Raw genomic sequence first — 27736 nt, forward strand, 5'->3', positions numbered from 1 at the left:
AGCAAGCTCGGCGTAAAGAGTTGTATATTTTTTCGATGTCTTTAATTTATATCTCAAAATGCTTCTCCTGACCTATAGATGAATTAAGAAACCTCTGTAGGGATGCTGCCGATAGAAAACTTTACAACTTGACCATTCAGGGAAGCGCTTGGCTGAGAAACCAATGTAGCCTAAGCCAGCGACCTCAGACAGTCTGAGTTCCAAGAAAAGACTGGCGTGATGTGATTTACATTCGATCTACTTCCTTGGCAGCAAAACGCTATGCACATGTACAACGGAGCATATTTTTATGATGTTTCGCTTACAGACGGGGTCCAGCTCCAAGACTTGAAGGCAGGAGGGATGAATTTGGATAAACTGGCCTACAACTTGCGTTTCTCGTGCGATAGGCTTCCACGATCGAATCCCTGGTCGCGATCAAGTTTCGACGGAGATTTTATTTTGATTGCCGAATTCTCCGAAAATGAAGGACCTAAGCCTGTGGTGAGTCAGATCTGTGTAAGCTTACTTTTATAATACATTTATATTCGCAAAAGTAGCGAAAGATGATCACGGAGACAATCAAGGATGGAACATTTGATCCTTGTTTTTGTCGCGTGACTGGTCTGAATACAAGCTTAATAATTTTAAGTAGTTAATGCGTGCTTTGTTTGTTTGTTTGTATAGTCCTCAGTTATATGATACAAATCAGAGAGTATAACTTGAGCATTAGTAAAAGGTTTTAAAAGCAATGAATTGAACAGAAGCATGAAAAACTTAGAAATTGTTGTTGAACCTCTGACACAGGCTAGGCAGAATGTAGACTTCGTACATATAGCCATAAAAAACGCCATAAGGATGATTTGTAAAAAAGTTACGCGACCCATATGAAAACATATCACCAAATCAGTAAAAATAGCAGAGTGCTTCGATTGATACAGGGCTGGGGTGGAAAAACTGAGCCAGTCGTAGCAAGGTAGCTTTTGTAGAGGTTGCAGTTAATTGATAGAGGTTGGGCTAAAATGATCTTCCATGTAACAGGTATTTACGGTAAATTATATGTGGTTACCAGTCATTGAGTCCCCGAATCGATTAGCCGTTAGCCGGTTAGCCCCCAATCAGGAGTTCATAAGCCCACATTTTCATGCTTTAAGAGAGAGAAATAGACCATGTTCTCGCCTTCTGGTTGGGGCTAATTGACTTGTGGCTGGGGGCTACTAGCTAGCTGGGGGCTAAACAACCAGTTACCATTTATGTGAGTCTCTTGTTCTTTCTTGTGGTGGACAAAGAGGCAGAGAGTTGGGGGACAGAGGACTTAGGTTAGTTTTGTTTGCTCATTCACTCCTCTTACTTCTTTGCCCTTTCTTTCTACTCTATGGGAACCTGTGTACATTTATGAACAAGATATATTTGGGTCTTGATTACTGCCATTTTAAAATGCCAGTGAACAAATGTCAAATCAATTATTCACTCTTTGCAAGAGAAATGTCTGAAATGTAAGAGAAAATATCCACACTGATTAATGGCAGATCCTGAGCTCAATTGGGACTTGGGAGCAAGGGGGATTGACATTGTTCTTGCTCAAGTGAAGGAGGGAGGGGGGGGGGGACAACTTTTGTCCCTTAAGGCCATATATGTACATTTATATGTAATATTTTTCAGCAATAACATACCCTCCTTCCCCACTCCCTAGAGTCCAGACCTGTCATTGCTGATGAAGTCACAGCTAGCTAGAAAGGTCTTTGCAGTGTGTCATGCTTAGTGGGGCTAAGTGAAATCTTCGCAGACCAATGAAATGAAACTTATTTTCTTTTATCTGATCTTCTAACCCATCCAGATGACAATTCCTAAGAATGCTGGTGGAAATTTTGACATCAATGCATTTTCTGTTCATGTAATGTCAGTGGATTACACTCAAGCAAGGTATTGATAAATTAGTACTAACAGTGGACTGAAAATTTGACCGTGTTTACAGGGTGGCCGACTATTAATGGGGTAGGGTTAAATTTCATCACTGGTCTATTTTCAGTGATGGTTTGACAGATATAATTGTTCTTTAATTAGCATTTGAATTGCAGATATCACTATTCATTTCAAAACAAATTGAAAGTTCAATCAGTACATATTTCATGTATATTAATCGTGGAAAGATGAACATAACTGGTTTGAGTGGCTGGGCTAAAATGATAAAGGATTACACAGGTTGGGATTTTACAGGAATGTGGTGGTTGGCTGCATTAACAGGGCAGTCAAGTTACCACGTAAAGGGTTTTCTTATAAGAAAATGTACATGTTGGGGCATTTGGTTGTGACAAAAAAGACTGTTTTTGTATCAATAGTAAGGTAAGGTAATATTTCATTATTTATTTCAGAGGCACTAATTTTTCCATTGTTGAAGATACTCAACTGCTTTTAACAGAGAGAAAAGATGGAATTTATGCTTATGTAAGTTACTTGTGACGTTAATTTATTGCTCCAATTGGTATTGGTTATGTCCTATAATAAAACATATTGTAGAAACGTGAATGTTGTATTCAAGTATTAGTATATAGGTGACACAATTTCGAGTGCAATTTGGAATAAAAAATTAAGCAAATTCAAGTAAATTATTTCAGGCTAAAAATTGCACAAGCCTGGATGCATGATAGTATGAGTGTAATTTGTAGCCTGAAAAATTTACTTGTAAGTACTTGATAATTTTTATTCCAATTTATTAAATCCATTTTGAAATCACTGGTTATCCTTGCAATCTGATTGGCTCTCAGTGGTGCGATTTATTCATGAATCACACTATTTTTTGCTCTAAATTGCATCTTTTTCTCAGCCAATGAGAATGGGCCAGTAAAACAAAACAACCAATCAGATTTCAAGATTAGTTTAAAGTAATCAATGAAATTTCAGGAAAATGAAAGGCAAAAAGCCACTGTGTGGAGAATTTTGCAAATACTATTGCTAAAACGTTGTTGTTATTGTAGCTTTTTTTCCAAAAAAATTGACGAATTTAACTAATTACAGTTTCTGAATGACGATTATGAGCTCCTTTAGGCTGAAGACCTACTTTATTGGAAGTTCCCAACTTTCATTGTCCATTTTGACAAATATTTTGGCGATTTTTCTTCAACATCTGCTCAAGATCCGTATGATACTGAGTCCAGTAAAACATAAACAAACGAAAACCACACAACAACAAATTCAGAGTCATCTCAAGAAGGTAGATGTTTCCAGGTTTCCGGTAGTTTCAAACGAAGCAACAAAACAGCTCAACTCTGTTGCTGTGAATAAACATAGTCAAAATACACCACACTGCACAAAATAGTGCATGAACGAATGTCTTACAAAGCCGGTGCCAGTCCCGCCATCTTGGAAATATCTTAAAACAAATGGCGCTGCAAGAACTTGACAAGGTCCTGAGTATTGAGTCCTACGCCGAGGTTACAAAAAGAAATGGAGATGATAACGAGCTGGACCCCTTAAAATCATGCCATTGAATGGTATTTAAAAGAAAAAAAACGTACTATCCACTGGGCATTGTGCACTCGAGGGAGTTTCACAACTCAAAAGAAATTGATCGCAGAATTACACAGGATATGCACCTTCAAATTCCTTCTCCAAAGACAATGAATGAAAAGTCTCAGCCTCAACCACAGAAGAAAGGTAGGCCTTCCATCATTGATTCAGGTGACGGGAATTGAACTTTTATACCTGAAGTAGACTATTTTCATTCTGACTTTAGAACTGCTTGTTTCTTTGTCATGCTCGAATGAGTTTTCATCACAGACATCGTTTTGCATACTAAATTAGACGTAAAGGCGTTTCCGGTTCCGCTTTTTTTAACAAACCGGCTACTGGAACAATGCACCAAAAATCTAAAATTTAAGGCGATAAAATTGTGCGATTTCAAAATGGATCTAATAAAGTGGCAATTGAACTTCGTGTCGTGCAATTTTGGTCTGAAATCATACTTGTGATTTCAAATTGAACTCACGCTGCGCGCTCATTTGATTTTGAAATCACGCGTATGATTTCAGACCAAATTGCACTCCACTCAGTTCAATTACCATTATTTATTACACCATATTAACCTTGTGATTACTTGATAAATAATAAAGGAGAACTGCATTCAAGAACTATTGAAGACCTGTTTAGCTTTTGTACTTAAATTAAGATTTTGTATTTATTTCACGGAAAAGAATATATTAAACACATTTTCATCAACTGGATGTTGTCCATTCCTTTCTTTTACCACTAGTGTGACACACGCTTTTTATTCTGAGTTACGTTTTGAACAAATTGTGCTACTAAGAGCAGTTTTCAATGGAGTGTCTTAAAAAGAAATCAGAGGCAATTACTTATAATAATTGGTTTTGGTTTTGATTTTGCTACAGTTCGAGTTTGGTTTAGTTGTCTAATTGGTTATTAATTGGTTTGGTTTTTGTTTTATGACCCGTAATTGTAAACCACTCTATGTTGGTTTTAAGTACTAGAATACTTGACTTCATAAACAATCGGTGTGAACATTTTACAGGTTCACCACTTCATGCTGTATGATATCCATGCTCGTGGTTTTGTGAGACCTTACTGCATGTGCTACATTTCCCAATGCAAAAGGTAATTACTTTCAATGAACACTTTTACATAAATTTACATAATTTTAAAATGAAATTTATGGCTTTGCAGGAATAATGTTTATTTGGGGGTCAATCAATAACTAGCTGAGATAATTAATGTTTGATTAAGTATTATAAATAATAGTTTAAGATTCTTGCAGAGCAGAAATCTCAGTTTACAACTACAGTTCCTGGAAGGTTCGGAAACATTTGAATTTGGTCCTGTTCCTGAATTGTAAGGAAATGGTTGCAGCAAAATTATACAGTATAATTTGGGACTGTCTATTGCAGGGACAGATCTAGGGGGAGGGTGCATGGGATGTGTCCCCCCCCCCCTGCCTGAGATGACATTCCAGTTTCTAATGTAACTGGTATTCTGCAAAAAAAAATCAGTTACACCATTCCTTAGTGGTGCACCCCCTCCTAAGAAAAATCTTGGATTCACAAGGTGTACTGCATCAATAACTTGCGCTCTAGTGTGAGAAACCTCTGCCACATTACAATTCAGTGGCCGAACCAGAATTTAAGGTCTGCACCTCACCCAGATAATACTTTTTTGTTTGTTTAGCTGATAGTTTTTTCCCGTCCCCTTCACCAAAAAGTTGGGTGGCAGGCCCCTTACCTGGACCTGTCATTATAGCTTCATGGTGTGTATCTTCATCAGCATTCATTGGTTACCTAACGACAATCTCATGCCATGTTACTCTTTGTCTTCATGTGCAGAAAAATGTTTTCTTTCCTTGACAGTCTCATGGAGGAGTTTACTAAGGTACAGTTTAAACATTATTGTTACTAGTTAATAGTATTATATTAATAAATTTGTAATATAGAGATTGACGCTCAGGGATGTTAGGACATGACGTGTTCTCTATCCTTGATCATCCCAGATACATACTTTTTGTTAACTGGTACAAATCAAGCTAAAAGTTTGTCACTGTGAGACAAGGGCAGCAGATGGACCTATTGTAAATGATTGATTCAGAACCTTTAATCCTCATGTCCACTGCAGTAGAAACCATTAAACTTCTGGCCACAACTCTGCAGATTAATTAGGGAGATAATTTCTTTTATTAATTAAATACTTATTTATTGAGTGATTTGGGATGATTTTTAGGTGTCTAGGCTCTTCAGGCATGGGAACAGAATAACGTTCTTAAGAGACCTTGAACAGCGTTTGGCTGATGTCATGGCCATGAAAAGTTTGCACACAGGTTTGTAAGTAACCACTGTCAGTGAGGGAATAATGCTTTCAGTGTAGTAAGTGTTTTCATATTACATTACTTGCAAAAAGATTATAGGTTCCAGCTCAGTACAGATAAGATTAAAAAACAATTTTGTAATAATTCAATTTCAATTGATTTTTATTCATCTAACTTTTTTATTTTTGTTTTTATTTTCTTAGTGGAAAATGCTCATTTAGGTAGTCTCATTGATAAGGCATTGAAGGTACAGTACAGTATAAATATTATTATCACCACATTGTCATATGATAGTAGTAATAGAGTAGATGTCAAGCTAGCTCTGTACTTCACACATTGTATGTTTTTATTTATGATAACACATATACGAGTTTGATTAGCAATACGCAAGGTACAATTACAATTTGCTCAACCAGATTTATATGTTATTTTACAATAACAAAACAGTTGGTACTAAATTTATATAGCGTAAATGTGTACAATACGAGTTATTTTTCCTCCCAGGAAAGGGTGATTTATATAAAACACAAAACAATTGAAAGTTTAACGCAAGAATGTCACTTAAGTTACAGTGCACAAGTTTGAGTACTACTTAACAATTATTCACCGAAGTGGAGGTAAATATCCATCACTTTCACCGACACTGAGGTGAATAATTGTTTTAGTATATACCACACAAGCTGAATAATTAGCAGACCAAAATGTTATTTTATGTGTGACAAGCAGTTGGAAATTTTAAAATCTCTCGCACCGGCTGTTCGGAGGTGAATAGTACTTGCTAATCACCCCCGAGTTAACCAATCAGAGCGTGCAAAAAGCACTATTCACTTGTGTGGTATATACTAAATATTATTATTATTAATATTAAAAATATTTTTGAAAGTGCCACTAGTATGATAAGTTATAGTACAGTCAAAACTTTGTTAAGTGGCCCTCAGTTAAGAGGTCACTATTCAAATTCCTGAAACTTGCTTGACATATTTACTGGACAGTCTAATACTTGGAATATATTGGATCAGCAAACAGGTTAATTAGTTATTGGCATGCTCCAGCTCCCTTGGTCACATAATAACTTTTAAATATATAAATCAGACTTGCTAAATTGTGTTGAATGAAAATTTACTGTGCATTTATTTTTATTGCATTTTTGACATTCAGGTTCAGGACACAGAAAAATCAAAGGGCACCGAGGTGGAGGAATATGAGATCATCATAAAGGAGACAAGAAAGTTAATAGAAGTTCTTAAACCTCACGTGGTGGTAGGTGAAGTGCTATTCAAGGCCATGTGATAGTTGTATATTCTCAGTTACTGTAAAGTTCTGAAAGTAACAGCCTTTGTACGTTACTTTCTGATTTAGCAACCTTATTCCTATTGCTCCTTTCAGTAGGAAAACAGTTTACTATTTTCAGTGGTTGCCACCTCTGCAATTACCCACAAATGATGATTAAACCTTTTGTCAAGTAGTCTAAACTTTCAGAGAGCTGCTACTCTCATTGCTATCTGTCATTGACAATAAGAAAATTAAGTTAAAACTAACAGTAGGCAATGGCAACAAAGATACGTTGCCCTGTCTGAATTCTGGGGCAGATACCAGATTTTAGAGAACGGGTTTTGAGATATGGATGTCCGAAGGTGGTCCTTTGTAGGGGTTGTGGGGCATCCTCTCCTGAAAAGTTTTAAAACTGAGGTCCTTGGAAATGGGATTTCCAGCATTCTGAGGCCAAGTCAGTGTGTTTTACTGCCTCATTTTTTAATTAAGGGGTTCATTCGACCACACCCCCTAGATCTGCCCCAGTGAGTTTGAACCCTAGAGTAAGACAGACAGAACATGGACAGATGGACAGATGTAAATTTAAACTGTTGGGCAGTCAAGCCTTTCTTATTCTCTTACATGAAGGTGCATATAATTCATGGCTTTGTAGTAATCATTTTTTATGCTTAAATCATTTGCTTAGCCTTCAAAATCAAACATTGTAGATCAAACTTTCATTATAAACTAGTTAATATTAGCTTAATTTTCTTTTCCTCCCTTACTGAGATGTCTTTTTTTTCTTAGTCTTGAATAGTGTTACCAATTAGCTTATTTAATATTTCTTTTATAATCTTATTATTCAATATATATTTAATGTGCATTTTTTTTCTATTCATGTAGTGAAATACCCTGACTAATGACTGTGTATTTTGTTGGTATTTTTTTAGCATGATGCAAGGGTTGTGCAACAATTTAGAAGACTGGAGGACATGACAGAAGGACGGACTCGTAGTTACACAGATGCTGATGGGTTTTCTCTTATAAAAAATGAAGCAAGTGAACTTAAATTACCTATCTTTGTTAAACAACAACCTTCATTACGAAGAGGTTTGTAATGTTAGTTTATCTTATTACCTGTAGGTGGTCTTGTTTTATAGTCTGAAATATGATCTGTTGGCCAACAGTCAGCCATCTTTTGGCCGTTTGCAGGTGGACACGTTTATCGACAACTGTTGCCTGACAGTTGACCAACAGTTTCATTAGGGGGGAGGGGTGTTGTCCACACTACCATGGCAAGGAGGTAAAGGTAATGTTATGTCTGTATACGAGGCAAGTGGCCCAATTCAGGTTGGAGCCTATCCCTGTTTCCATAGTATGAAGCAACTAAGAGTATTTCTACCCCCCCCCCCCCCTCCCTTCCTGGATGGGTTGCTAATTCATCGCAGGTTTACCCCCAGCAGTAAGTTTGCCAGTACCCATTTATACACTTGGGCGGAGAGAGGCACTGTGAGAGTTACATGTAAGTGTCTTACCAAAGTATACAACACAATGTCCTTGGCCAGGACTCAAACCCAGACTGCTTGATCTGGAGACGAGCGCACTAACCATGAGGCTACTGTGCCTCCCACCATGGCAAGAGGCATCCCACAATCCTGTAGCCCAGAGAGAGAGATGCCTTAAAAACCCAAACCCAAAGTTATGACATTTTGCTTTTAGCACAATAGTGATAGTATTGATATATTTTACTTCAGTCTTTTGAACATTGCTCTTTCTCACAAGAAACCTACTAGGCTTTCTAGATAAAATTTATCTGATTGTAATTTTGTTGCAGCATTTTCACTCCCAGATATGAAAGATCTTCTAAAAGGACATAAAAAAGGGAATGTAAGTTCAGAGTTCTTTGAGTAATCATTTCATACCATGAAGAATTAAGGTTACTTCCCACCTTCAGAGGCCAAAAAAATCGTTTTTTCTTTCATTGGACAAAATTTACGTTCGTCATTTTATCTAGCGTTTCCAAAGGAAAAACATTAAAAATCTCGAAAAGCGGCCGAGTTATTTAGAAAAAACATATTTTCAAATAAAGTTAATAAACTAGGAAGGTGTCATAATCTTGTCAACGGGCGAGAACCCTGGGGGAATTTTCGCGGCAAACGCTCATCGCTCGTATTTCATGTCATTTATTTACATCACGCACTTGACAAAAATTCCCACGTGAAAGCTCTTTTCGCTAACTCCTATGGAAAAATCGAAAGCAGAAAAAAGTCCTTGGGTAAAGAAAACGAAAAAAACCGGCCCAAACAAGAAAGAAAAAGCTCCATATTGTCAAGGAAAGAAAAAAAAACAAGCTTGCCGAAAGCGACAAAGGCTCTTGGCTTGGCCAAACGCCTTCGACAATCTCGGCATCTGCTGAAGATCCGGAGCGTTCAAATATCCTTGGAACAAGTAGCTTTAAAATCAAACTCAACGTCAGTGCAGGCTGTGAACAAGATTCTTCGTCGGAATCTGGCGGAAGCGATGAAGAAAATGAAACCTACCCAAGGGAACTCATTTCAGCATTAAGGGTATTTCTTAAGCTGTCCGTCGATTCCTTAACGTCTTGTTTTTCAGCGGTACATTTTCCGCCTTAAACATTTTTGGCACGGGTTTTTCCTTTGCCTTTGCCTTTGGCGTCTCTGCCCATTATATTACGTCGCCGTCCTAAATTGAACTCCACTGAGCGAGATAAAAAAAAACAACAACAACAACATGTTGCAATGCGATGTTTTTCCCGGGAAATCTTGATCTATTGTCATAGGCACTAGGAGGTCCTGTTGTTCCATTGGTTTGCAGTTTTATTAGGCGTGATAATCTCCGGGCGTGGCGCGAGTTGTTTACGAACCTTTACAAGCTAAAATCTCGCATTTGATTTTTGGCGGAATACATCCACTTTGACCGGATTTATAGGGTATGCAGATTTGACGGATTTTCGTGAAATTTCGACAGAACATTCCAGAGATAATGACAAACCAAAGTGTGTCGGGAAATTTTGATATTTAACACATTTTTCCCGTGGCGTCCATTTATGCAACACGTCTCGCATATTTTTAGTTACTCCAACTTTAGAGAAAGCCCGACATACTTTTGTTGATTGATGCCCTGTGAATAAGACTGTGCAGCCATTTTGCTCGTACTGCGGAATCCGATAGCCGATAAATTCAATAGAAGAAGCCTTGGTCGTTTCACGCCTTACCACCTCCTGACACTTCCTAAAAGAAAGCATTCCTGAAATTGTATTTTTTTCGTAAAGTACATTTATTAAGCTTTCTTATGATATATAGTTTGTTGGGGTTTTATTGAAACTGGCGCACGTACGATTTTTTTCCCGAAGGGCACCCGCGAAGGTGGGAAGTAACCTTAAGCCACTTCCAAGAAGACTTAAAAGCCACTCCATGTTCTGCAGTATCCAATACTATGGGTTATTAATTTCTGGCATTATGGCTGCTTTCTATAGATGGGTCATGTAAATTGACTTTGAATATCAGTACATTTTATGGTATGGTAAAAACAGAAACAATCTTGGACAAACTTTCAATTGGCAACTTATAACCTTCATTATTGCTGAGAAAAATGTTGTAAATGAACTAATGCGGAGTCCTTCATCCAAGTTTTGCAAGTTGTAGAGAGTAGTGGGAAATCTTTATGACAATATTGGCCTGCTTTGCATTGCCAGATCTTCATGACATACACTGTAGGTTGCTTGTTACATTGAAAGATCCGCTGAATTAAATTGAAATGTTCTTGGTGTACTATGAATGTCTCACTTGTGTCTTAGAAGTGAATTTAAGGTCATACAATCATTCATTACACAAGTCAGTGATATAAGACAGTAAAATAAATATTAAGAAGCTGTACTTTTTATAAAAATACGAATGCCAGCTACCCTGTCAATATTTTTTATGTTGCCCCTAAACAGTTTTTGCTGGTATACTCTATTTATACTGAGACTTGGCAGTCATGGGAACTGTAGGAGTAAAGTGTCCAAACCGAAAGCAGGTCACTGTAAAACCTGTTGTCAGTGCTCAGACCAAGATGAAGTAGTGCCATGAAAATTGTGCCTCAGTTTGATTTCTTGTTTCATTTTGCCAGGCAGAGCTCAAATCTTGTTTTCCCGAGTCTTATCTTAACGGCATTAAACAGTTACGGTAAGCAATAGTAATAGACATTATTATGCACTAACCATTTTCAATTCAGGTACCGGACAAAACTTACATGTATTTCATACATTGTATTTTCATTCCATCAGCCAGAGTGTTGTGTCTCGTCTTGGTCATTCACAGTAGCTTTCTCTTAGGACTGCTTTCGCGTACCATAAGTAAAGACTTCTCCTACTACAAAATCATAAGTCATTATAATACTTAAACTGCATGAACAGTCAGCACTAATCATAATACATACTGACACTTGACTTGTATCTACGTGCGTTTTTTAAGCCATTTACATGATCTGTGTGAGTGGGGAGCAAAAGAAGGACTCAACAGATTACGAAACATCTTGAAGGTACAAATTAATATTTGATATTAAATTATTAATTTTAAACGGTTCACCCCATCGTGTCGTGCATATTTGTGCTGCTCATGTACTTGACCAGTCACTTTGCCTAGCTCAGTAATGTTTTATTTTGATTTACATGTGATGTTAATAGGGGAATTTAATCTTTTAATAAAATACCTTAAATGTTGATTTCTCATTCCCTTGTTCATTCATCTGTAGCATTACAGCAGAGAAACAGCAGCACTGTTAATAGAGCAGACAGAGGCAAGCCATCTGGGTGAGAAGCATAAGTCATTTGTTACTCTTTAACAATCATAATAATGTATTCTTTTCATGGAGAAATGTTAAATGGCCCTTACCACGGTACTGTGCACGTACGACTTTTAATGACACTGAAAGGTTCACTGGTAGATTTTTAACCGAAAAAAATCGCACAAGTCGGAAGCAGGCACCCCATGGGATAATTTGCAATTTTCCATGCTTCTTTATATAAACACCTTTTTTTGTCTTTGGAAACCTCATTTCCCTCCTTTGACCCTTTGTAGGAAATGAGCTGCTTTGTACATACTTCCCCTTTTGAACGTAAACATTTTGCGATGTAAATCTTGGCATAAATATTACAAAATATGCTGTGATAACTCTCCACAAATGATTAATAATTTCTTGAGTACCGTGACTAGTTAGCTCTCATGGTTCCCACAAGATCGGTAGAAAAGGATTGTCCTGACCTAATTGTGTAGAAGAGTGTAATAGGCCATTGGATGTCTTCATGCCAACAAATATTAATTGTAAGAAAATAGGGCATTCTTAGGATGAGGCACGCGGTATTCGTGTAGGTTGTCAAAGCACCTTTAAAATGTTTTTGTCTCTGTGTTATTTCAGAGCGGTTTCCTTCTCTTCTCACAGTTGGTCGGAGTGTAGTGAGCAACTTCCTTCACAATATTGACATGTAAGTTCTAAGTGATGTTTTCTTTATGGCAACTATAGTGTAAATGAGGTGCTGCACGCGCAATTAAAGGAGCTCAGTCATGGTATTTTGAACTATTTTTATTAGCCACGTACAAAATTACCTTTAAGTTGCAGGAAACCTGAAAATAGTAGTTAACTAAGATAGAAAAACGCCAAAGAGATAATGATGAATCATAAAGGAACAAGAATGGTCAAGAATAGGGAAGATTAACACGGATTACAAACGTCGAACTTGAAAAATTTAGGCTAAACTCGTCAAAATGCGCAAACTGTGACGTAGCTCCTTTAAAGTGGCTGGCAACAGTTTCCAGCACTTTGCAAGACTTAGATTTTGTTGAGTAATTACAACTACTCTTTCATATAACCACTCCTCAAATGTTGCGGTGTACTTGGGGTTACTTCCAGCTTAATGCAGTGACGATGTTAAAGCCGATGACAATGCCCTATAAAATTGAAGTTTGTTGGTATTCTATTGCAATTAAAGGGACACTGTCTCAAGATATATGCTTAAAACTGTTATAGATTCACATAGTGGTCCCTAAATTTATGTAACAAGAACTAATTAGCTCTAACTAAATGATTAAAAGCAATTTCTTGAGGAAAGTCCACACTGCAGCAACATTTTTGCAAAATTTCAACGATTTTCTAGCCAAACTTGAACCTTTGAAAAATTGCCATCCTGACGCTTTTCAAAAATCCATAAGTATTACAATCCGTTTCCTTCCTCGCCATCGTTAGCCATCCTCCCTTCCTAATGAATTCTAATCATTTGTCGAGTACTGCTCTAAAAAATAAAACCATTATTGTTCATCTTCCAAAGATCGATCTATAGTTTTGAGATTTACAAAATCACGATAAAAATGGTGACGATGACCTTTAATATGTAGATCTTTTCCCTGTCTCCATCATGAAATAAGAACTATCTCCGGCTGAAAATGTAGAAATGCGAAAAAATGAATTACTGGACTTCTCAAGATCCAGCAATGACGTACAAACACTTGCACCTTGTTGGGTGTTGTTTTTCTAATCAGTACTGTCACCTAGAGCAGTTTTCACCTGAGTCTCGAAAAGTAATCCACCGTAGGAAAGAAGATGGCGGCTGTACATTTTACCACAATACCTTGCGAACCTAACACAGCCTACAAGACACAAAGAAAGCCAAATTTTTACAATACTTGTCCCTGTACTAAGGTCATCGAGTAGCCTAGATTGGAAGATTTTATAACGTTTCTGCACGCTTTTATGAACGTTATTAAGGTTTTCGTGCGCTAAGAACTATGGGTAAATTTACCAGTCGCCATTTTTTTTCCCACGGAGGACTGGTTTTGCACTTACTACGCTACACGATTGGCTTAAAAAACTCGCGCCATTTTTTCATCCAATCAGTAAACCAATTCCTATTTTGACTCGTTCGCACACATTTTCCCGCGCTTCTCGTCAGCTACATGTAATTACCTCGAGTTTTGATTGGCTCATTGGATTGTCTGTGTCCTTTGTGATTGGCTAGAGTGATTAATTTGGTTTTGGCTTGACGTCACTCAGTTGAAAACCGTTCTTACGTGCGTCCCTCGTGTGTTACACCGTCACGACAGGCGTCATGTAATACGTTTCCTTAGAAACCAGGTACTGATAAGAATGTAGACTGCGAGCAGTCTCTCTTTTGCGCAAAAATCCGTGGGAAAGGACGCAAAACAAGTGAATGTGCGAGCGTGACGGCGAGCGTGACATACGAGCGGCGAGCGGCGAAGCCACAAATCTCGCACGCTCACGACCGTTCACTTGTGTTGTGTTCTTCTCTGCGTTCTTTCCCACGGATTTTCAAGCAAAAGAGATACTGCTCGCAATCTAAGAAGAGTGTTAAACATTAGTTTGTAAAGCATTAAAAGGGAGATGATGCGTGTGCTGAGGAACTGAGAGTGTGTCAAGAGAGCATGTCGTATGTTCTCCTTCCTCGGGCAGTGGCTTACTACAGTTTGCTCTCTATGCTAACATCACTGTACTTTAAGATGCTAATTAGAACAAGGATGCTCCCCCCGGTTCTTAGTCCCTTTCCATCTATTAAATTTACTTGTCTCGTGTAGCATCTGATCCACACAAGCCTTTATTTTTTCTTCACTGTGTGTATAGGAAGTGTACTCAAAGCAACCAGTGGAGTTATGACTGTTCTTCCAACCCTCCAAGTCAAGAATGCCCCACAAGAAAGTCGTCTGTATGAGTTTTTCCTGTTACTTTACTTTAAACATATTTAACGTTGTGATGCAATGTTTAGTATGTTAGCATGAAGAAAATTCTTTTTAATCACGACATCACGACTCTCAAGCTATGTCACATGTAGATATTTAATGATTTTTAATTTAGTCTTTTCTAGCCTACCCAATTATCGTGACGCCCTACATTGTTTCATTTCACTGTTCAGTCAACGTTAATTCAACTGCGTTTGATTGATTTTCGGTGTATTTCTCATAACATGCTATCAGTTAACGCCTGTTCGCAGTTTAGATTTCTCATTGAAAGCATCCACTTTGATGAAACTTTGTATTGTGTAGTGACCGGGAAAAATGCCAAAACGTGGGAGAGTACCCACTGGGATTTTAGACGCTCCTTCGACAGCAGTGAAGATAACTTCATGTCATGCTTACATTTCACTTAAATTTGATGTCAATTAACACATGTTTGCTTAATCAATCAGTGAATCAATCATTCAATCAATCAAGCAATTAATCAATTGGTCAATCTGTCAGTTAGTCAGTCAGTCAGCCAGTCAGTCGTAAAGTCAGTCAGTCATACAGTCAGTCAGTCTGTCAGTCAGTCACCCAGCCAGCCAGCCAGTCAGTCAGTCAGTCAGTCAGTCAGTCAGTTAGTCAGTCAGTCAGTCAGTCAGTCAGTCAGTCAGCCAGCCAGCCAGCCAGTCAGTCAGTCGGTCAGTCGTACAGTCAGTCAGCCAGTCAATCAATCATTTAATTGGTTTCACGTATAGTAATGGAAAGGATGAACCAACTATAAAATGGACGCCTGCAGTTTCTTGTTTATGTTGTAGACTGTTATTGGTTAGTAGTGGTAGTTATTTCTGTTACCTTATGTTATTTTCCAGTGTGGCAGCTTAGGAAGTTTGTTCAGCTTGGAATCATTTCAATCTTGTGTTGAGGATGAATTTGCAGGATCTTCAAGGTCAAGTGATGGAATTCTTTCACCATTTGCACCCTCGTGAGTGTTATTCCATGTTTGTATCCTTTGTATTTATTTTTTAAGCACGAATTGACTTAATACAGACCTCCGTTTAGAAAAGACACGTTATTATTTTTGGCTTCTTTTAACAGGGTCACTAAATCTAAATGTAGCCGTTAACAGCAACTAATTTTTACTGTTAAATATTGCAATTGCTTTATACAAGAGAAGATGAAGGGTATTCCCAAGGTGTTCCCCCTCAAGTTATTTTTAGATCAATCCCAGTTTTGGAAATCCTAAGAGGGTCTAGAAGTAGCCAATCCTGTGACGTAGATTTTGATCACGTGACAGCCCAAGCGGCCTTACACGCATTCCATGAAAACATGTACTCAACGCGCGTGGTAACATCCGTGGAAGAAATGGGTAACATGTCTTAAAAAACCTTGAGATTAAGGCCTATATGGGGGTTTCACTCTCTTACTCTCTCTTCATCCTCTCTCGTTTGTCCTAGTTGGTAGACATTGTAATTAGTTTATAATAAAAAAGAGTTAACTATGCCTTGATGATGGAAAGTACTTTTATGGTATTGGAAAATATCTCTCTGATCAGTTGTCTTTTCGTTACTTCTAGCAATTGGTTTCATGCTGATCTGCAAGGAGCAGAAAGGCTGGAAACCTTAAGCTGTGGCAGCTCGGAGTCTCCAAGAATGGAAAACAATGACGACATGTCCACGCATTCCGATACAACCCTCAGTACGGCACGTGAGAAGTTGTCATTAGCGGACTATGCCTTGTTTGATGAAGATGCTTTGTCAGACCACAGCGGATCCCGCTACGGGAGACAAACTAGCGCAATGTATGAAACAAACGTCAGCGTGCATCAGAATCATTTAAAAAGGAAGAGTTTAAGTTTAGAGAGTCTGTCGAATTCTTCTGGTTATGGAAGCTCAAGAGGCCAGCACAAGCATCACAGAAGAAAAGCCGAGCACCCCATGTTGCAGAAAAAACTTTCCAGTCCATTACCTTCACCAAAATCCGAGAGTATTCCAAATACCAATTTTCTGGAGGTTCCCTCTAAAAATACAAGCAATAGGAGTAACATTTTTGTAAAGCGTTTTTTAAACAGGAGAGTTAAAAGTGTAGAGGTTTCAGGAAGTTCCACACCGAATGGCGAAGACCGACTACCTAAAAGAAGGCTGCTTCACAGCTTAAGGTTAGAAATTCAAACAAAGGTTTTATAAATGATAAAATTTTCATCATGCTAGGAGCATAGGACAAAGAAAGAAATCTGAATCCCCGAGGGGATTCGAACCCAAGACCTCCCAGATATCGGTTGGCTGCCCCATATCACTGAGCTACGGAGAACTGCATGATAAAATTTAATCGAAGTATTATATTCTCTCTTACAGAAGTGTGTAGTTCAAGTTTTGTATCCCGGTGAAAAGGGGGGGAGGGGGTGGGGGGGGGGAAGGGAGAGAGACTTCCATATGAAAAAGACAGGGGTGCTTGTCGTACCTTTCAAGGGTTAAAGGAGCAGTTTTGATACCTCTTAGGTTTTTTAGCTTCAAAAGGTCCACAGCGGAGATTATGTGGTACCTTTTAGGGTATTGAGCTGAAAGAAATATGACAGGAGAGAAGGTGTTGTTTTAGAATTGGTGCCTCTTAGGGATGAAAAAAATTTTCAAGCCACGCCCACAAAACAGGATCTTGGTACCCTTTGGGGGTTCTTTTCAAAATTTCCGATGAGTAACCCTGTCTTTTGAAATGGAATTTTCCCCCGGTTTATGGTTCAAGATAAGCCAAAGTCAACGGTGAAGGGCAAGCAATTTTTAACGAAACCGTCGCTAAACGATGCGTGTACACAGAGTTAGGTCGCAGTATTTTGGGAAATTCTGTTTATCTTTGTCAACTATGAGTTCTAAATTTAAAATTGGCTGAGCAGCAGTCTTGTATTAGTTTAAACATGCTTTGAACAACCAGATCTTCGAGTTCAAATGCTCCTTTGTGTTAAACCCCAAACTGGCTTTTGAGTACTCACACACAACGTAACCATACTGCTAAGGCTTTGAGAACTAAACCAAAAATTTTCCTTTGCATGACCAAGCACTAAAATTTCACGTTACTCAACGCCTTTAAACCTACCTAAATGTCATTGTACAAAGTTTGTATGAAGTTGTTTTTCTCACAGACCAGAAAAAATTCGACTGAGATGCTTTGCAGAGGAAGTTTGCCAACCATTGGAAACATACTCAGGTAATCTAATGTTACGTGAGGAATTTAAGATGTACTTACAAACGTGTTTTCATTTCTTTGCGATAGTAAAGAAAATAGAATGCTTTTCACTTATGGTTCGTATCATTCATCGCAAACACCAGGCTTTATTTTCGCAACTGTCTAAGTTGCGTACGTAATAAGTTACTTTCGATTTATTAATATTCAGCTTGATGGTGAGGCCTAGAGGACAAAAACAAAAGAAATGAATAAACATTGTCATTTATCAAATTCCTTTGTTTGTGTCCTCAAAGCGTCACTGCCAAGCTGAATTTTAATACATCGAAAGTGGTCTATTGCGATGACTTCTTATGTATTCACATGCTAATATATTCACATGATAATATATTCAGATAATAATATTGCTAATATATTCACGTGCTGATATATTTGCATGGTAATTCATTCACATACTAATATATTCACATGCTAGTAACGACCGTTTTAAGCAAAGCAATAGAAGGAGGGCTAGATAACGCTATATCCACAGGATAAATCGCTATCCAGTGGATAAGTGTTAACAAAACAAACCACGCTCTCCGCTGGATAGTGATTTATCCGGTGGATAGCGTTATCCACCTTTCGAACAACCCGGGCCTGCACTCTTGTCACATTATTCTGAGAGTTTTAATATCTTTGACAGGTTCTAATGTATTGTTGTTGCGGAATAATTTGAGTTGTGGGGTTCATTTGCTCTTTGCTCTTCTTTGTGGAAGACCAGTGGTTGTCCTTGGTGAACCTCGAAATGAAAGGTTTGTTCCCTTTACATAACATTTGATTTTTACTTTCTAAAGGGCAAAATGAGGCAACAAGGTAGCAATAAAACTTCAAATACTCTTGACAGACACTTCGAAAACGCAAAGAAGTAGCCGCCATTTTGTTCAGTGACAACTGCCAGGGTCCTCACTATCTACAACAGAATTCGTGATAGATCGCTGGTAGATTTATACTAATACGTGATAGAAATCTCGGGCTCATAATCTAATTGCTAAGTAAAAACACTCGTGTCAGTTTGAGAGAGCTCAAAAAAGCTGTGAGAATACTCGCCTTCGGCTCGTGTTCCACAGCTTTCTCGTTCTCCTAAACTTTCGCTCGTGTTTAAAACTCGGCAGAAACACGGATCTGCTTGTTAAATAATGGTCAATACATCTAGTTTGAAATGTTGATAAAATTCGTACTTTATTTTCTGTTTTATTATTTGACCAGGGACGTGCGGACTGTCATTTCTGCTCTTTGGATGTTTGTTCCTGAGAATATGAGGTTTGCTCCTTTATCTGCTTATAAAATAAGTTGCATTTTTACCCAATCGTACCTTTTTGGTACGCTTCGGCGGCGTATCAGGCGAGTGTGGTCGAGCCATGGCTCGCATTTTGACGAGACGTAGTCGAGCCAAAATACCTATGGCGAGACCAAACGAGCCTACCAGAACTGTACGATTAGGTATGTACAGTACCCAAATTTGGTTAGGTCAGCATGATATCGTAGCCATATCAGCTCAGTGACTTGATATCGCAGGATATCAGGACGGTAGACACGGCTTCAGATTGGATAATTGCGATTTTGGGTACGGTATTAAAACAGTCATAATTATGTTTTTAACTGTATATCTGATTTGTGTTTAGTAATGGAAAAGCCGTGGATCCGTGGAGAACCAAACCACTACAAATCGCTGATCTTTCATGGCAAGTACAAGATGTGTTCTTTGATTTTCTTATGTGTTGGTTTGACGGCAGCTTTTTTTTGAGCGGAGACATTCCAGACGTTCTAATGGACGGACCATTATTTTTTTTAAGGGGGGGGGGGGGGGTTGGGGGTTTTGGCAATTTCCAAAGAAAAAAATCCTGCACTGCAAAAGCTACTGAAAAAAAAACCGTGCAAGTGGAGCCATGGGGAAAAAATCGAGCAAGCATTTTCTACCTTCCAGGTCCTGTGTTTGACCTTAAAAAAACTCTTGTACAAGCTATTGTCCACCAAAAACAATCATGCACGACCTTAAGTGAAACTGAATAAATAATGTCCCAGATAATTGCTCAACCCCGTCAAAAAACTAACGGTCCGTCCATAAGCAAATTCAAATTCTCACATTATGAGAGAAAGCAGAAACTTGTTATGAGAGAACTGACATGCGAGCACCTATAAGATCGAGTATTTTGTTTGGCAAAGTAAGCGCGGTTAATCTAACTTTTTTGGATGGTTTGTTTATTTGTTCTTAAAACTGTGAGGCGACACTAGGAATTTATGTAAATGGTGCTGTAGAATTTGTCTCAGCTGTAATTACTTTATTGCATTTGAGTTCTAACGTTAATTTTGTGAATGTTCTCAAAAAACAGGCTGAAACTTGTTGGACTTGCTAAGAACAAACACTCAAACATGGTTCCCAAATCTGTCAAGGTAAATGACTGAAAAAGATTCAACGATTGTAAATATTGGTGCTTCTTGCCTCGTTGTATCGCCTTCCATCAATGCGGCTCAGGTTCGATTCCGTCCCGGTGCCATATGTGGGTTGCGTTTGTTGGTTCTCGCCTTGTTCTCCGGGTACTCTGGTTTTCCTCCCTCCAAAAAAACCAACATCTCCAAATTCCGATTCGACCAGGAAAGAGGACCCGCTTGAAAACTAGCTAAGGCTGATGTGGCTTCCTCTCTAAAAGTTGAAGTTTATTTTCGTTAAGATAGAAAGGACACCTCTCGTTAGCTTTAAGGAAGTTAACTGACGATTGAAGGCATATCATTTGACAAGATTTTACATTTTGCCTTTGCAATTTTACGCGCGGTGGAAGCCCAAGATATCGAAGTGTCAGGAGACTGGGTTGATGTTCTCGTTTCCCAGGGACCTACAAGTTGTATTCGTTGCATGGAAATCCAGTTTACCTGAATACACTTAGAACCTTTTAATTTAAAGTACAATCTCACCGCACCCTTCTTCCCAATCTTGTCTATAAAAGGAGCTACGTCACAGTTTGTGCATCTTTGAAAAGTCAAGTGTACATTTTTCACGTTTGTCGTTTTTAATCCGTGGTTATCCTCTCCACCCTTGACCATCCTTGTTTCTTTATGGTTCATTATTATGTCTTTGGTGTTTTTCTATCTTAGTAAACTATTATTTTCAGATTACCTTCAGTTAAAACGTAATTTTGTTTATCAAAACATACTTAGGTAATCTTTTGAGCTAAAATCATAAATCCACTCGAGAATCAACCATGCATGTCTGTTATACACAAAGAGCCTTTTCGTTCGTGTTGACGATTTTGTGGAATGATTTAATAACTCTTTTGAACCAATCACATCTTTAAAAACAGCTCTGAAGACATTTGTACGAAGTTAAAAATGTAAATTATTTCCTTCACTAATAATTTTATTTCATGGTTTTACATTTGAAATGATTTTACAACGCACAGATACTTTCACTGCATGTGTTTGGCAAGAAGACTATGAACTTTTATGGTGCCCACTGTATTACATTATAATTTTTCTCATACATTTTTTCAGAGGTTTGTGTCTTTGTTGGATTTTGAAACAGATCTCATTGTGACGCCACAGTATAAGGTTTGTTTAGTTTAATTCGCTTCCCGTTAGCTGAGACGAGGTTTTTTTTTCATTGAGAAATGTCACGTAGTGAAATGTAAGTGCCATGTGTACAGAGATGGAATAAGTTCCTTGTAAACACATTTTCTCCGGTCTTCCCCGTCTATGACCAATGTAGATTAAATCCTGACAATAACTGACAATAGATCAGAAATAGATCACAACAGATCAGAATCAACCCGTCAAAGCTAAAGATGTTTGTAGCGGCAAAACCACGCCACACATAAAATGTCTTTGATTTTCCGTTCATATTCAGATAGCTATTTTGTTGTAAAAGACTGCAGCTTTCAAATGGCAGGAAATGTGATGAATTCTACTACATCAAAACCGCTTCAACAAAAATTGTTTTCGCAGTGATAGCGTACGATTGGCACTGACAGCAGAGACATAATAAATGAAGTATATGAATTGCTTTTTTTTTTTTTAAAGAAAACTGGCAATCCAGACCAATAAGAGAAGAGCAGAACTGACCATTGTCTTGTATTTTAACAGGGGCATTATCTCCATTCAATTTGCAATCATTCCAACCAGTGGCCAGTAAGTAACAACTCAAATGATCCATGCTTCCTGCCTGCCTGCCTCCCTGCCTGCCTGCCTGCCTGCCTGCCTGCCTGCCTGCTTACCTATCTGCCTATCTACCACTCTACTTGCCTATTTACATTTCTACCTGCCTGCTTGCCTGCCCGCCTTCCTATCTTTCTTTGTTGACCCCTTACTTTAAACTTGATGCCAGTTTGTTTTGTTGTGTAATGTAAATACAACTGTTTAAGTATCAGGGTGTTAATGAGTGCGTTTTCGTTTTCATCTCAGACAAATGCAGCTCTTGTGGCGTTTGTTCACAGGTAACTATCCTTGTTCAAACGCACTGGATATCAAGTTTTAAATTATTGTTACATTTTGCATTCCTTTTGCTTCAAGTACAGACCCTTTTTCACATACTTTGAACTTATGCATGGATATAATTTGTATTATCACACTGAAGTAATCATGCACAGATGTATTAATCTTAGCTTAGAGAGTCATATGTTACAGCTAAGAGATCAATACTGAACTAATTTTGAAGATATACGGGGTGATTCGGTGGAAAAAAAATTGAATTTTCCATCGTCGATCGCAACCTTGAGATAAAGAAAATTCGTTATATTCGTGTTATGCTATAAGGGACAAAGTTTCGACACAGGAGCTTTGTTGTATTAGGAGAACGAACCCACGAACGAACGACGAACGAGCGATCGATCTAACGAGCTAATCAGTGGGTCAGAAAATCCTTGTTTCACTCCCTATCTTTTGATGTGTTTCCCTTTCAGCGTTTTCTTGGAACTGGCAAATAAGTCGTACGTTTATTACTATTGTTATTGCCTTGGAGGTCTTCAGTGGTCCTCCTGCAAGAGGTATTTGTATCCGTTATCTTTAACTGTTTGGGTTCTCGTGTTCGGCTTTTTAATCAGAGTTTTCTTATCAGCTGGGAGCCCTTTCAATCCGATATTGTCGAATTTCAAAATCGATGAAGAGTTAAATCCTGAACTAGGGTTTACTTCACAGAGTCAGAATTTAACACCGCCTTGTACAGCATAATAAACAGTACTCCGTAAAACTACTGTTCAACGGCTATCATTTGCTGCACTAAGGTTTCCTCCATAGGCTTAAAAGTCACAACCGGATTGCACAGCACAATAATCAGTACCACATAAACGTATTGCTTAAAAGCATTCATTTAATCAATACCAGGTATCTATGAACCATGTTAATCAATTAATTCACTGCCAAGTGAAAAGTCTACATTAAAACCTTCTTCCCTAATTTACCGATTCTGAGGTTTTGACAAAAAAATCTAAAATAATTTTTTGAGAGAGAGGGGTTGAACATGCACTCTGCTCTTTGCGGAAACTGTTTTCTCCTCTTAAAGTTGTTGTCGCCTACTTCTTTATTTTGAAAATACTCAGTTAAATCATTCCGTTATTGTATTTTGCAGGAGTCAGCGATCAACCCCAGGACTTGTTGTAGAAGTTCACGGGGTAAGATTTGTTTTGGTTAAACCAGTTAAGATATTACCCCCAATGTGAGAGTTATTCTACAAGTACGCATACGACAAATAGTCGTAGTAATAGTTTAACATTACGTTTTTCTCTTTATTTGTTTTAGGATGGCTCTGAAATTTTAAGCAGACTTTATGTACATTTTTCTGATGCCAAAATTGTTCAGGTAAGCTAATGAGCAGCTTTCTTACAATAAATGTTCGTACCACTGTAAGTGGGGGCGGGGGGAGAGGAGTGAATTGGTTATTACCATCTGGTGTTTGTATCATTTGAGTGAATCTAGGCTAAAAATCTGGCGCAGTTGTCCCAGTAGTAGGCACTACCTCTTTGCGAAAGGATCCGCTTGGGTAACCTGTGGTGCAGCCAGACGTGTCACAAAATCCTGGATATACTAGTCCTATACCGGCAGCTTAGACCATCTGTGGCGTAGGCTACGGTTGGGATGACCATTGAATAATGATTTCAAAATCTGTAAACCACTCAGAAACGGCCAATCACGTGTGATTACGTCATCGGTATGGAATTTCTCGGGTCCAGTCCCATGCAACTCTTCAGCGCGGAACACAGATGTTTGCTCAAGCAACGAGAACGTCGCCAAGCAAAAGCTTTAATGAGCAGAACAATGCCTATGCGCGTGCGTTATAAATCTTTGTACATCTCTTTGCCGTCCTCTGCAAACCAACATCGTGAAATGACCAAGTTCTCCTTAGTCTGGGGAACGCGAACAGCGGCGGCTAATTTGTCGTATTTTCATTTCTAATTGAACGCTGTCATTACATATTTAGCCTGAGCATGCTTTTAGAACCATAGGCGTACTGGACAGATCAGACAATTGCGAATTTCGCTGGTAAAATATGAATTCATTTTTGACAAGGCGTCGTGCTCAGCGTCTACTTAAGCTCCCTAATGTTAAGAATAGCTTACTAGGGTCAATCAGAGTGAGAGCTGGGTGACAGATTAGTGTACCCCTACATACTAAAAACAACTCCGCAATTTTGAATTGTTTGAATTCTATTGTAATTTATCTCCTGCTTTACCGTTTTCAGTATTTCGCCGAGCTCATCAAACAGCAGCAGATTGACTACCATCAGAATCTTTCTGCTGATCAAGGTAAATTATCCAGTGTTTAATTGTGGGTAGATGGACAAAACGGTGCTTAGCAACCTGGCACATCCGAACATCGCCACACTCAAATAGTCGCTCAGGTTACTTCGAGCAACAGTTCCTCTCTTACAGCACAGGTTGTACGTTAAACTTTGTCTTTCAGTTTTCCTCAGAAGACTCTTAACAAATAAGTTTACTTGGCATCTTCTAATTTCCTTAGATTTCTCTGGAGAAGGAGCTGTTACGCCCGACTCAGGTGGGTTTTAATAGTATACCACAACAAAATAGTTGTTTTTTTATGAGATGTTTATGCTACAGGAACTTTTGCGTTGTGTCGGTAAGCGTTAGGATAAAAAGTCACTAGGGCAATTCTGAAAACGTAGCACTTAGAGCACTTGGAATCTAAAACTGATGACAGTCAATAAGTTAAAGCGCTGGTAAGGTTTGGTTCGCCCAGACTCTCGTTGGAACATTTAGGATGAAGGAAAAACAAAATTCACTGTTTTTCGTGGACACCCTTACTGGCCGCTTTCTGAGCGGGTTGAATAAGTCCACAAACTAAAATTTATGTACAGAATAAAAAACATGGAAAAGTGAATGCATCCAATAAATCATTTTTAACGGTTTGTTTTTCGCAGACTCAGTTGCAGAGAGAAAGTCGGTATTGATTACCCCAGATCTATCGAAGTGTGCAGTTTTCCGCAATGTCAAGCCACTGGAGGTCACGTGATTCCGCAGAGGACCAAGAACACAGTTTTATTGCAGTGTTTTATCATTTGGCCACTCATTAGTATGGTCACGCATGCTCTAGAAACCTATCTTCTCGCGGGCTAGGAAAAGAAATAATAATAATAATAATAATAATATTAATATTAATGAAAAAATTTCTAGCGTATTACATCAGTAAAATCTCAATGCTCTTACAAAACTAGTAATAATTTAGGATCCATTGAAACTTTTAGTTGGATCACTACTCAGAAGATAATCTTTGTTCACGTAATTATTTACATCTCACGTTTAGAAATTAATTCAGACGCTTGGCTGAAATATCGTGTTGTAAGACGTGTGGCCAAGAGCTTTCTATAAACTTGCTTTATTATCTTAGAACAGAAAGAAAACAGCGCTAAAAGTGCTGACCGAAAAAAGAAAATAACCAAAAAGAAGAAATAGCGACTAAAAGAAGAAATAGTGGCTATAAGATTCTAAATTTCATGCGAATGGCAATTTTGATTTTTTTACATTGTCTCAGAATCAAATTCGATGGACAGTATCTTGTAATCCTGTACTTTATCCCAAAATACTTTTTTCAGTTTGATCTGTAGAATCTTTTTATCCAATTTGGTTGACGTTTATTTGGTGACATCATAGTTAACAGAGGGAAATGGTTAAGAAACCTGGCAAAATTCTTCGTTGTATGTATTTGTTGGCTATTTTGGGTGTTGACCCTCAAAGGGTGGTTACGTGTGCTCATAAAGCTAACCAAAAGAAGCATTGCGATTATGTAATCAAACATAGTCTATGAGCATAAAACAAAAGATTTGCAACGGACCCTCCAAAATAGATCTTAGCCTGTGTGTTTGCTTCTTTTATGTTTACCGGGCTTCTTAACCATTTCTTCTATTGATGTGGTGGCATCTTTTTAAGCCCTTTCGACAGATGCAACTAAGTAGAGTTTGCAATCTTTATATTACCTGTCGTGTTAAGTTTGAAATGAAACGAGTCGAACCTTTGACTAACGATGCTTTTAGACGTGTCCATTGACAGAGGTTTGTATCGCCATATGGCAAGCGTTACGTTACCAACGCGTGCAAATAAGACTTTTCTTGAAGGGAAATATTTCGGTCAGCGTTCAATTCTTCCCACATTTTCTACAGTTAACAGATGGCGTAAATGTTGTCGACATTTTGTAGCGTTGTTATTCGTTGGCTGATCTAACTTTAATCTTCAGTAATAAATAAATACTACAATATGAGATGAACAAACCTGACGTAAAGACATCTACATGAGATAATCTTTGAAATGTCTCGGTTCGCATAGTATTTTCAAAGGAGTTAGAGTTGTCGTTTGTAATGTAATTTTACTATCCGTTTTCCGTTTTTGGTGGATTCGTATATATGTGCTTTTATTATTATTATTAATATCATTTAGGTAGGATTTTTTATGAATCTATTTTTTCCCAAAATTATATATTGTAGTTAGACAATTTAAATTGCACGTAATATTTTCTCAAAAAATTCGTTTAACAAAAATACAATAACAAAATACGGCATATCGATGTATATAATTCTTGTAGTAGAGTTGCGTGTTATTTATTTTAATGAATTATATTGAAATTGTTTGTAAAATTCAAATTGTTTTTTTATTATTATTATTATTTCTTTTGACCCTTCCATCAAAATCACGTTTCGTAACTGTGCCATTACGTTGTCCGGCATATATAAAGATATATTTTCCATTCACATTATTAATTCTTAGAATAAAGAAAATCATTGTTTTGAGGTGTTCTCTTGACTGGATGTACTGTCTTGAAATTATTTCTAAAAGATATGTATAACAAGTATTTAGAACAACCAACAACCGAATGAGGGCAATTTAAGTGTCGAACGTGCGATAAAATGTAAAAGTGTGATCGCTACTTTCCCACACAGTATGGCAACGGAAAACAACGCTACCTCAGGCTCCCCTGAACAGACTGACCTTGGTTCGAAAATTGAAAGTAGTCAATAAATCATAAATGAAGAAAACGTTGCATTTATTTCTTATCTTTCACACCTGTAATAGAGATCTCGTTCAAATGCTGCGTTAAATTAAATACTACAAGTTAATGAAATATGGGCTTTCTGATCATATGTACATTTTAACTGTTTCTGCATTTCGAGTAAAAAAATTAAATACCCTGTACCCATGCATTTGGATCGAAGAGTAAATGAATGAACTATTACCACTGTAGATAAAATCATAAAAAAATATGAATGAAAAATTCTTACAAGAAACTGCAATGGACACCTGGAATATTGCAAAAAAAAAATTAAAAACCT

At 37.9% G+C, this 27736-nt stretch overlaps 2 protein-coding genes across 2 annotated transcripts in view; one reads left to right on the forward strand and one right to left on the reverse strand.

Moving 5' to 3' along the window:
- LOC145480980 (guanine nucleotide exchange protein smcr8a-like) lies at positions 1 to 27537 on the forward strand. The gene is made up of 31 exons (XM_081459331.1): positions 1 to 483; positions 1817 to 1902; positions 2352 to 2424; positions 4505 to 4587; positions 5310 to 5355; positions 5701 to 5797; positions 5989 to 6032; positions 6944 to 7045; positions 7987 to 8146; positions 8871 to 8923; positions 11168 to 11223; positions 11512 to 11578; positions 11792 to 11849; positions 12455 to 12521; positions 14669 to 14750; positions 15633 to 15745; positions 16337 to 16918; positions 17894 to 17958; positions 18620 to 18728; positions 19183 to 19236; positions 19599 to 19658; positions 20307 to 20367; positions 21463 to 21519; positions 22051 to 22095; positions 22369 to 22400; positions 22866 to 22949; positions 23531 to 23573; positions 23701 to 23760; positions 24641 to 24704; positions 24919 to 24954; positions 25337 to 27537. Exons 1-31 carry the CDS (start codon positions 262 to 264, stop codon positions 25426 to 25428), a joined length of 2853 nt encoding a protein of 950 aa, XP_081315457.1. The 5' UTR covers positions 1 to 261; the 3' UTR covers positions 25429 to 27537.
- Positions 1 to 27736, reverse strand: part of LOC145480994 (uncharacterized) — a 249618-nt gene that overhangs the window by 4746 nt on the left and 217136 nt on the right. The window lies entirely within an intron of this gene.

This window comes from Orbicella franksi, chromosome 3, assembly GCF_964199315.1.
Source record: "Orbicella franksi chromosome 3, jaOrbFran1.1, whole genome shotgun sequence".
NCBI classification, from domain to species: Eukaryota; Metazoa; Cnidaria; class Anthozoa; order Scleractinia; family Merulinidae; genus Orbicella; species Orbicella franksi.